The following is an 11,164-nucleotide window of genomic DNA, read 5'->3' as shown; positions in this document are numbered from 1 at the left end:
CACCACGGTGATAGTGCAGAGAGATGATGACACACTTATCTTAGTCTTCTGATTGAGGAAATTGAGACCATTTATATTCAGTGTTATTATTGGAAACTATATATTCATTTCTGTCATTTTGTTGATTTGTGCTGTTTTCTTAGTCCTTATTTGCTTAACTGGCCTGGCATTGCTTATTTTTCTCCTGTGGCTTCTTGGTAGTGTTTATCCTTCTCTTCAGTCTGAAGTATCCTTGTAAGTATCCTCTGTAGAGCTATCCTGGTGGTCATGAATTTCTTGAGTCTGCTTTTACTATGGAAATTTTTTGATTTTCCTTCAGTTAGACAAATAGTTTTGTTGGCTGTAATGGTCTGGATTGGTAGTTATAGCTTTTCAGAGCTTAGAATGCTTCTTCCCAAGCCATTCTGGTTTTGAAAATTTGTCATATTATTATTATTATTTTTTGATTAGCCTTCCTTGATATGTGACTTGGACCTTTTCTGTTGCAGTTTTCAGTATACTTGTTGTTCTGTATTTGTAGTTTATTATAAAATGATATGGGGGATTTTTCTGCTCTTGTCTAGTTGGTGTTCTATATGCCTCTTGTACCTGCATTGGTATTTTTCCCTCTATATTCCTGAAGTTTTCGTTATGTTTTATTGGCACAAAAATTCTTCCTCTTTTTCTATATCCATAATTTGTCCATTTGGACTTTTCATAGTGTCCTAAATCTTTCACCTGTCCTGTTATATTTTTATAATTATTATTTCTCAGCGATCTCACTTGTGCCGGCTCTGGAAGCTTCCTGGGAATTTAGGGAACTCTACAGGTTTGTGTATGTCCCAACCCTGTCTTAGCCCAAACTGCCAGTTTGTATTTGCTCTGCATGGTGCTGGAGTTTTGTGGCCACCCAGGAACTTTCTTATTCCCAGGCTGCTAGTCTGTTTATATTGTGTCTTAATTTCAACTCCCACTTGTCCATTGCTGTTACAGGAGCAATTGACTGTATACATTAACCCCGTGTGCTACAACCTTTCTACAACTATTTGTAAGTCCCAAAGGTCTTGTACCCTGTAAAGATTTGTCATTCATATAGGTTTAATAAAATGCTGATTGGCCAGTAGCCGGGCAGAAAGTATAGGCGAGGCGACCAGAACAGGAGAATTCTGGGAAGAGGAAGTCTCAGTCTGCAGTAGTCACCAAGATGCAGAGGAAGCAAGATGAGGATGCCTCACTGACAAAAGGTACCAAGCCACATGGCTAACACAGACAAGGATTATGGGTTAATATAAAATGTAAGAGTTAGTAAAACAAGAAGCCTAAGCTATTGGCCAAACAATGTTGTAATTAATATAGTTTCTGTGTTATTATTCGGGTCTGGGTGGCCTGGGAGTAAAAAGCGGTCTCTGTCAATACAAGAGCTTTTTTTCCCCTTGTATTCCTTTGGCTTCTCACACAGATAGTGACGTCATCTGAGTGTGAGAGCAGTTGTATTACGTCTTCCTTGCCAATCTGTATCACTTTGGCCTTATTTTCTTTCTCATTTTACCGTTTCAGTTAGGACTGTTAATGCCATGTTAAAGGCAGTGATGAAAGTGTCCTTGCCTTGTTCCTGTTCTTAGTTGGAAATCTGTGTTTTTAAACACCAAGTGTGATGTTGCTATAGATTTTCTTTTTGTACATATTCTCCATTAAGCATTCTTAGTTTACTGAGTAAGTTTACCTCACTGGCTAAACCAGGACTTACAATGTAGCCCAAGCTGGCTACAGACTCATGGAAATCTTCCTGTCCAACTAGTAAGTTCCAGGGTTACTGGAGTGAGCCACAAAGGTGCACAGTTGCTGCATCTAAACATCTTTCCTGCCCTTTCCCATTGCTGCTTATACCTAGACACTTTATTTTTGCCTGGATGATTTTATTCTTAGACCATGCATTCTCTTTGTTCAAGTGACTGGTATAGTTCCTACACTGAATGATACAGGCACGTGTGTGTGCCAAGCCTTGCTATCTTCTTACATTCAGTTTGGCAGGAAGATATTTACTCCTGTCTGAAGACCTGTGGACGATTTGCAAGCAACAATGGCAGATGAATTCACAGCAAACAATTTGTTTAATTAGAAAGAAAAGCAGGAGGAAGCAGGAAGCAGTGGAGCAGAGTGTTATCTCCATCACCACTGTTTGCCATAACTGAGCAGCTTGGTCAAAAGCCTGCCTGTATTTCTGTCACAGTCAGGAAGCCAATAAATCCCCAAACACCACGATTACAGTAAAACAATCTGCAGAGCCTGAGATGGATTTCCTGGAAGGATGACAAATGGGTGTTTCCACAGCACCAAGTGCTTACTGGAGAACTTTCTGAGAGACGAAGTGTTAAAAGGTTATTACTACCTTGGCTTGAGGAGAGACTTGGGAAGGTATTCCCGAGGGGAGGGAACATGGCCTGACAGTTGTTTATTTCTGGGGAGATCCTGGAACTGCCTGCAGGACAAAGGAGGAGCAGCCTGAGGACAAATTTTGAACAATTTGAAGTCAAAGTTGCCTCTGAGAGAAATAACAGGGGCCAGGTAGAAGGAATAGGGAAACTAAGGTACATGGGGCAAGAAAGGAGTCTGTTGCTCCAGAGTGAGGCTGAAGCCTCTCACTGAGTGAGATCAGGAATTCCTACACAATTAACACCTGCAATCAAGCTTTCTTACATAGAGACAACAGTGTGTGTGTGGGGCGGGGGGAGGACAAAGGGCGTAAGACCTGAATAAATGTGGGTTGCTGACGTGAGCGCAGCCATACGAAGGCTCCCAATGCCTCAGACCAGTGAGCATGGCAAAGCCTTCCCCTGGTCCAGGTGACCACAGCTTCCTTCTTCCGGATGTTTATACCCCGAAACTGCTCCTCTACTGAGATATCCACCCCAGAAGAAGTGCCCATCCTCCCCCTTCAGCTGTTTACAACAAACCCACCTCCTCAGTTCAGATGGATGAAATCAACCTGCTGAGGCCCAGGCTGCCGGTGTCTCCCTCAGAGCTCATAGCCCACCTGATCCTGGCTCTTCTTTGCATGTGTCTATGTGTCTGTCCTTTCATCTCCTGTGGCCCTGCTCAGGTTAAGACTAAAACCTTGTAGGTCTCGGCAACAGTCCTCTTATATAAAGACATTTTCAGAGAAGAAGGTTAAACACGAATTATGCTGAAGCACCTGAGTGTGCATGACCTGCACATGTGACCTTTCTCCTTTCCCAGTCAGAAACTGGAGAGGCCCCGGGAATCTCACTAGTGAGACCCTGTAAACTGTTGTTTTCATTGGCAGTACCTACCTTCCCTCCTTACAAGGTTACCTTACTAACTGCCAGCCTCTGGTGCCCCTCAGGAATTACCCCGTGGTCTCATTTAAGCTCTTCAGCAGCCTTTAAAAGATAACATCTTCCAAATGCAACAAAATCTTTCAAATGCTATTGAAAAGACAATGAAATAGATCTTTTTCTTGTTTTTTAAGAATAAAAATGTGGTAGTCTGAATGTAATTGGCCCCCATAAGCTCAGAGGAAGTGCTACTATCAGCAGGTGTGGCTTCGTTGGAGTGGGCATGGCCTTGTTGGAGGAAGTGTGTCACTACAGGGTGGGCTTTGAGGTTTCCTTTGCTCAAACTTTGCTCAGTGTGACACTCACACAGTTCACTTCCTGTTGTCTGAAGATCAAGATGTAGGACTCCGCCACTTCTCCAGCTCCATTCTGCCTGCATGCCGCCATGTCCTGCCATGAAAGTGGATTCAACCTCTGAAACTGTAAGCCACCCCCACTAAATGTTTTCCTTTGTAAGAGTTACCGTGGTCATGGTCTTAGGGTTTCTTTGCAGCAATAGAAACCCTAAGACACATAGCTTTTTTTCCTTTTTAAATTGAATATTTATTTTAATTTTTAAAAGTTTTGCTATTTTATATACATGGATGTTTTGCCTGTATTTATGTCTGTGTCCCACATTCATGCCTTGTACCCATGAATGCCAAAAGAGGGCATCAGATCTCTGGAACTGGAGTTATAGATAGTTGTGAGGTGCTATGTGGGGGCTGAGAATCTAACTAGGTCCTCTGCAAGAGCAGTCAGCGCTCTTAACCGATGAGCCACTTCTCCAGCCCCTGTTTTAATTCTGTGTGTGTGTGTGTGTGTGTGTTCATGCTGTGTGAGTGAGTACCTCAGAGGTTGGAGGCAACAGAGTTCCTGGAGCTGGATTTCCAGGTGCTTACCAGCTGCTCAACATGGATGTTAGGAAACAAGCTCAAGTCTTTTGCAAAAGCAGTACCTGCTCCTAAACACTGAGCCATCCATCTCTTTGGTCCCCACATTTGAGTATATTTTATTCTTTTCCTGAGTACCCCTCTTTCCAAAAATCTCTGTGCTGCTGTGTTGGAGCACCATGGGCTGTATCTCTGATTTGCCTCCATCATTGACATAGCGATTGAGTACGTTTTTTGTTTTTTGGGTTTTTTTTTTGTTTAAAGTTTGTTGTATGGCTTTAAATTAAAATTACACAGTACTGTACAGTTATTGAAGTGTAGGTGGACACAGACAGTTGAGTCCTGCACATCTCTGGATTGCTTAGTACATCCCATTTTGGAAGAGAGGACTCTAACAGCCTTAGACTCACCCCTTGGTCACCTGCATGGGTGCAAATCCATTTTATTTTCCCGAAATGTAGAATGTTCTGTGCACAGTTACTTAAGGACAGAGTTTGGAGATCATTGTCTGCTCTTGTCCTTTGAAGTAAGCACAAATACCACTCATTTTATGTATATTGCCCCTTCACCTTCTTCCTGTAGAGGGTGTTTCAACATCAATAACAAAAAGAAGAAACCAAATAATCTTAAGTCTTTTTGACAATTGTGATCATAAGAAATGTCACTCAGGCCGGGCGGTGTGGCGCACGCCTTTAATCCCAGCACTTGGGAGGCAGAGGCAGGCGGATCTCTGTGAGTTTGAGACCAGCCTGGTCTACAGAGCTAGTTCCAGGACAGGCTCCAAAACCACAGAGAAACCCTGTCTCGAAAAACCAAAAAAAAAAAAAAAAAAGAAATGTCACTCAGCCACCAGCCACACCCTCTTCTTTTCCATCACTGAGCTCTAGTTGGTTCAAAAGGCATTGAGGAAATGAAACCTGTTGTTGTCTTTTTTTTTTTTTTTTTTTTTTTTTTTTTTTTTTTTTTGTTAGAGAAACGTTGTTGTTTAATGGTAAAGCTCAGCACACTCCAGCACCAGGACCGGCGTGGAGTCGAAGCAGCAGGGACGGCTGGGTGACCCCATGGAGCCTCACATGGCGAAGAGGATGAGGAAGGCGACCATCAAACAGAAGAGCCCCATGGCCTCAGACAGGGCAAAGCCCAGAATGGCATAGGAGAAGAGCTGTTGCTTGAGAGACGGGTTCCTGGCATAGCCAATAATCAAGCTACCAAACACTGTTCCGATGCCAGCCCCGGATCCAGCCACACCAACTGTGGCAGCCCCAGCACCAATAAACTTGGCAGCTGTGTCAATGTCCCGGGAAACAACACTGGTCTGGAATTCCCGTCTGGCCACCTGGAGAGGGAAGCTGCTGCAGGAAGGCTGTTTAACCTGTTTAGATGGGGCCTCTGGTCTACTCAAGAGGGAGGCAGACACAGGCCTGATTAGACCCCTGGTACAGGAGCGGATCAGAACTGGAGTAACGAGCAGTGTCTTGGTGGTCTGCATTTTTCAATCTCCCAGCTTTAGCCCTTGGTCTCAGCGCTCGGCTCACCTGTTGTTGTCTTAGCAATAAGACCAGTGAGACGGCTCTCTGATCTCTGTCTTACTTCACCCACACAGGCCTCCTCATTACCTGATGCAGAATGCATCAAATGGGGGAATACAAGTCGAATAATCCCAAGATAGTTCCGAATAGAGTATTCTAAGGTTTTTCTTTCTTAAAAAGGAACTCATGAATCTCAGCGAGGAAATAGGAATGAGGTCCAACACCTAGGCGAGGCTTGCAGGAAGAAGAGAGTGAGCTGGGCGGGACTGTGGCTTTTGGTACCCTAAATCATGTCCCAACCTGGTCCATCCTCTTAAAGGCCATTGGCTGAAGGAGGTTCCCCATCAATTACCTTTCTCTTCTGTTCTTGTTCAGATGAAAACTGACTCCTAAGGCACCAGTGCTCTGAATATGATCTGTGATTGACAATCAATGTGTAATGTATAATTGATATGCCAACTGTAGCATTAAAATGGGATATAAGTTGAATCAATATAATTATAAAGAGTTCATGTTTTATTTACAGTGGTAAAATACTAGCTCTAAGTAGACTAGATGTTATTATACCTCTTAGAACAACAGGAAAAGGAGAGAGGTAAAATATCCAAATTGTAGTAAATAAATAGAAGTGATAAAAAATATTCAAATAATACAATGGAAAGCAAAAAATGTTAAGGAAAGAAAGAGTAATAAAAATTTAAGGGAATAAAATTTAAGGGCATGGTGCAAATGTTTAATCCCAGCACTCGGGAGGCAGAAGCAGGTGAGTCTCTGTGAGTTCCAGGCTAGCGTGGTCTACATAGTGAGACTCTGTCTCAAAAAAAAATCCCAAACAAAAATAAAATTACAAACAAACAAAAATTAAAGTAACAAATAATGAAATGGATAGCATAAATCTAACCATATCAGAACCTAAATGTAAATGTTCTAAAATAAAGACAGAGATTGTTTGATCACTCAAACAAGCAAGGAAAGAAGATGAATATTCTCTCCTGGAGAACCTTGCTTTATGGAATTTTGTGAAACACTGTCCTTGGAGTATAACATAGCTGTTTCCATCTTAACAGGGCAGCTGGATTACCTAAGGGAGCCCCTCAACAAGAGGGCCTTTCTGATGTTCTGTAGAAGGAGAGATGGGGAGGGTCATTAGATCCTCGTGTGAAATTCACTCCCTCCCTTCCGTGCCCTCCCTTCAGTTCTATCTAATTCTGCCCCAGCTGTTCATGGTCTCAGGAGGTGCTATAGAATGAGGAGGATAGCTTACCTGAAGGGGGCGTCACCTTTAAAGCTTTTGGGAGGTTTTCCTACTGGCTGAGGTAGGATTTTTTTGGTGCTGTGACTGTTCTTGGGTCACACATGTTCTCAGTCATGCTTCTGTATGTAAGCTAATAAACATGGGCTCACCAAGGTGGGCATGAGTGGAATCTTCTTTGTGGTCTGTTGTTGGTGCCCTATCTGGGCTGATTAGACAATTGTTCAGGTCTCGCCAGGAGAAATCATATAACATGTGGGTAAGAGGAAAGGGTAGACGAGCATACAGCATTCGAGCAGTAATCAAAAGAAATATGGACCATCATACTAATGTTAGACAAGGAGGAGCTCAGAGTGTAGATAATTACCTAGGATAAAGAAGGCAGGTAATTCTTAGCAAGCTGGTAGGAGAATTAATTCACCAATAGGCTTTTACAGTCCCCAATGTGTATGTGACTAACTACAGAGCTTCAAAATACATAAAGCAAACACTGGAGGGATGAAAGGAGAAAGAATTGTGCCTACTCTTATAATAGTAGGCTTTCTCATCGCTGTCCTGGAAATAAAGGGACTAAGAGGCAGAAGCTCAACAAATACACAAAACCACCAATGTCAGGAGCCATGTCCCCCCCCCAAAATTATTATAGGGAGCATTGCCCTGAGAAGCTTGCAGAGGGCTCCACTTCCCAATTGTATTGAGAATTGTTTTATTGACAAAGCCTATCCCACACCCAAATTGTCTGTTACTAGAGAGCTATCTGTTAGCGGAACCCACCTCACACTCTAACTATCTAGAGAACTAGGTGTGTCAACTCGTGACTTCCTGACCAAGGAATCGTGACCTGACCGATCGTAACCTCCTGGCCAACGACCTCATGACCGGCTTGGACCACGTGGCAAGATCCCGTGCCCCAGCCCCCCAAGCTCCTCATCCAGGGGCTATATAAGCTGCAACCATGACTCTAATAAACGGAGGCTTTGACAAGAACTATGCTTGGCCTTCTTCCTCTCTCTTGCCCATGTCTTTCAGGTGGTACCTCTCTGTGACCCTGGAATAACTGACCAGCCAGGCGGGTTACAGACCCTAGACAGAGTAACTCGCCAAGGCGGTCTACACACCAACCTATACCATAAACCAACTGAGTTTGCCCAACAACACAGAGGCCAAACAGCATTTCATCAGGTTAGACCAAATCCTCAGACGTAAAGCACATTGTAACACATTTAAAATAATTGAAATAAAACACATTTTTCTCACAGCAGAAATCAGTCAGAAACTAGTGCAGAAAGTTATCTAGGGACTCCCTAAATATCACACTTTGAAATAACTTCAGTCAAAGATATCTTAAGGAAAGTTATATTTTGAATTGAATAAAAATGAAAGCAATGGGCTAGTGAAATGACTCAGTTGCTAAATGTGGCTGCCTCCATCTGGTGACCTCAGTTTGGCCCCACATTGTGGAAGGAGAAAACTGACTCTCAAGTCGTTCTCAGACCTTCATGCCCCCCCCCCCCATCTTCATGCCTCCCCAATCCTCCCTAGGACACTGCAAAACACCTCGCTCTTGTGAGCATGCAAGCAACGTAAGCGTGCAATTTAATTTTAAAAGGGTTTTTCTGTGTGAGTTTGTATAAATGCAGTATGTGAAGCAATTAAACAGGAAGATAAAGGAATTCTGAGTGGGAGCCAATAGGGTTGGTTTCCCTCCAGCCCCATACTGCCATTGCTTCTCTCTCTTCTCTCTTACACACACTCACACACATGCGCACATAGTAATAATAAATAGAAAAATGTAAAAGAAAATGAAGAAACGGAACTGTTTAGAATGCTGGTAAACCTTTGCTCAGAGTGAAAGTGTATGTCATACAAGGAAGGAGGAATGCCTTTCGTCTCACTAGACACTAACACTCTGTCATGCCCAAATCTGCTAAGTTCCCCAAAACCAACAAGGAGACCGAGTCCCGTATGCAAAAGCAAAGAGCCTTTATTTTATGCAAGTTTGCAAACTCAGTCTCTCCACATGTCCAGCGTATTGGAATAAATGAAGAGCCCTGAGCTCAGTTAGAGTTGGGTTTTTATAGTAGTAAAGGTTGGGGTGAGGGGTTTCTGAGGTTAGGACCCCCGATTGGCTGACATTTGTCTAGGGGTGTCCTGGTGAGTATATGCTGGCAGGTGATCCTGTCTACAGCTGTTGGAATGTTAGGCATTTCCTTTGGGTGGTCTGTTCTTGGGTGGTGCTCAGGTAATCTCAGTTATGGTCCTTTCTAAAACCAGGTATTGTTTCAGGGTAAACTACTGAGACTCAGGCCTCCATTAAACTTAGGATGGCTGAGTCCTACACTGGCAGGTGATAATGGTTGGATGTAAAGCACTTCATTTGGGTGATCTGTTAATATTTAGCTTATCATGGCTGGCTCCTACACCCTCCACCACAGGCAACCAACAATAGAAGAGCAAATCAGATGTAAAGATGCAGAAGGGAGATTGTTTTTGAAAACTTCATTAGTGAGATCACTATGTAAAGACCAGAGCAGAAGCCTATGAAACCGAAAGCACTGGACAAAACCAGGGCAGGCTGCTCTCTCTGGAAGCGTGCACCTACCCAGCTTTCCTCAGATCTGTTCTCTTAACATATACCCAAACTCGGAAAGGCAAACCTGCATGTTCTCCTGTGCAGATCCTAGCATACAGTATAGGCATGTATACACATAAACAGAGCTGAGTGTGGGTAAAGCCTTGTAAGTGGAAACTTCTGGAAAGGGGCCGCAGCTGACTGTGAAGGAAAACCCGTGAAAGGAATGTATGTGCAAAGAGTAATCGCCCCCCCTCATCTTGTTGCCCCTGCCTCTCTGATGTACCCACTAATGCATCTCAAACTTGCCTTGAGTGCCTCTCTCCTGTAAAACTTCACAAAGCTTCTTCCACACTGGGACATGGAATCTGGGGTAATCTAAACCTGCGTTCCCAGGCCATGTTCATTCAAAAGGCTCCAGAATAAGCTGTTATGTCCTCTAAAATGAGAGCTTTTTTTTAAAAAAAAAAAAAAAAAAAAAAACAAAAAAAAAAACAACATCAACAGTCTGAAATCTAGAAAGGAGACCACGAGAGATCATACTAGGTGATAGGTTGGTGGGTGTCTAAAAGGCAATCCTGATGGTAGTGGGGCTCCCAGCAGCCAGGTTAGAGGCTCCATAGTCCCTCTTCTTTGTGTTTGGTGTGATCATCAAATGAAGTTATGGTTTATGCGATGTAGGTAGCAATGCTTCTGTAAGCTTGTGGAGCGGAGCAAATGGATCCTCTACCTTATTTATGCATAACTAACTCCTCACTTCCAAGTACAGAAAAGGCGTTGACCTATGTGCCTGGGTCTCCACCTTGAGATTGTACTCTTTGGGCCTTTTAATCCAAGCTTATCCTTACCCCTTGTTTCCTCTCTCTTCTCATTCTTTCTTTCTTTCTTTCTTTCTTTCTTTCTTTCTTTCTTTCTTTCTTTCTTTCTTTCTTTCTTTCTTTCTTCTCCTAGCTTGATATCAAACCCATTTGTTGATGTTCATGCTTTTGTGTCTTTGTGGTCTTAGATCACAAAAAATGAAATTTGGCCTGAGGGATTTGCAATGGGCACAGTGAGTCTCCAGCACTCCTGACTGCGGGTGAAGACTTGTATGCATTTTGATGAATCTGTCTTCCCTCTTGTTGAGCACATCACAAAACATTCACACTGCTTGCTTTTATATATATATTTTTTTAATTTTTAATTCTAGGCATTGAATTGAGGACAGTGGACACAGCAAGGAAGGGCTCTACCACAGAGTGACATCCCAGCCCTGGCTTCATCAGCTATAACTGACAAGTTCATACATTAGGATCCAAAGTGGGGACAAGCCTTGAATGATCCCCTTACCAGTGTTTTTTTTTTTTCTTTCTTATTCCTATTAGAACAGAGGTAGCAAGCCGGGCGGTGGTGGCGCACGCCTTTAATCCCAGCACTCGGGAGGCAGAGGCAGGCGGATCTCTGTGAGTTCGAGACCAGCCTGGTCTACAAGAGCTAGTTCCAGGATAGGCTCCAAAACCACAGAGAAACCCTGTCTCGAAAAACCAAAAACCAACCAAACAAACAAACAAAAAAACAGAACAGAGGAAACCTAGCTGCTAGATTTGCATGATATTCAACCAAGC

General features: G+C 43.2%; 1 protein-coding gene across 1 annotated transcript; it reads right to left on the bottom strand.

Annotated features, from left to right (window-relative positions):
- Positions 1–5,183: 5,183 nt before the first annotated feature.
- LOC130887486 (ATP synthase F(0) complex subunit C1, mitochondrial-like) lies at positions 5,184–5,737 on the bottom strand. Its single transcript, XM_057789971.1, has one exon. It carries the CDS (start codon positions 5,694–5,696, stop codon positions 5,277–5,279), a length of 420 nt encoding a protein of 139 aa, XP_057645954.1. The 5' UTR covers positions 5,697–5,737; the 3' UTR covers positions 5,184–5,276.
- Between the last annotated feature and the right edge of the window lie 5,427 nt (positions 5,738–11,164).

The sequence above is a fragment of the Chionomys nivalis genome, chromosome 15 (assembly GCF_950005125.1).
Source record: "Chionomys nivalis chromosome 15, mChiNiv1.1, whole genome shotgun sequence".
Classification (NCBI taxonomy): Eukaryota; Metazoa; Chordata; class Mammalia; order Rodentia; family Cricetidae; genus Chionomys; species Chionomys nivalis.
Note: the sequence above shows the minus strand (reverse complement) of the source record. Positions and strands in the feature narration are given on the sequence as shown.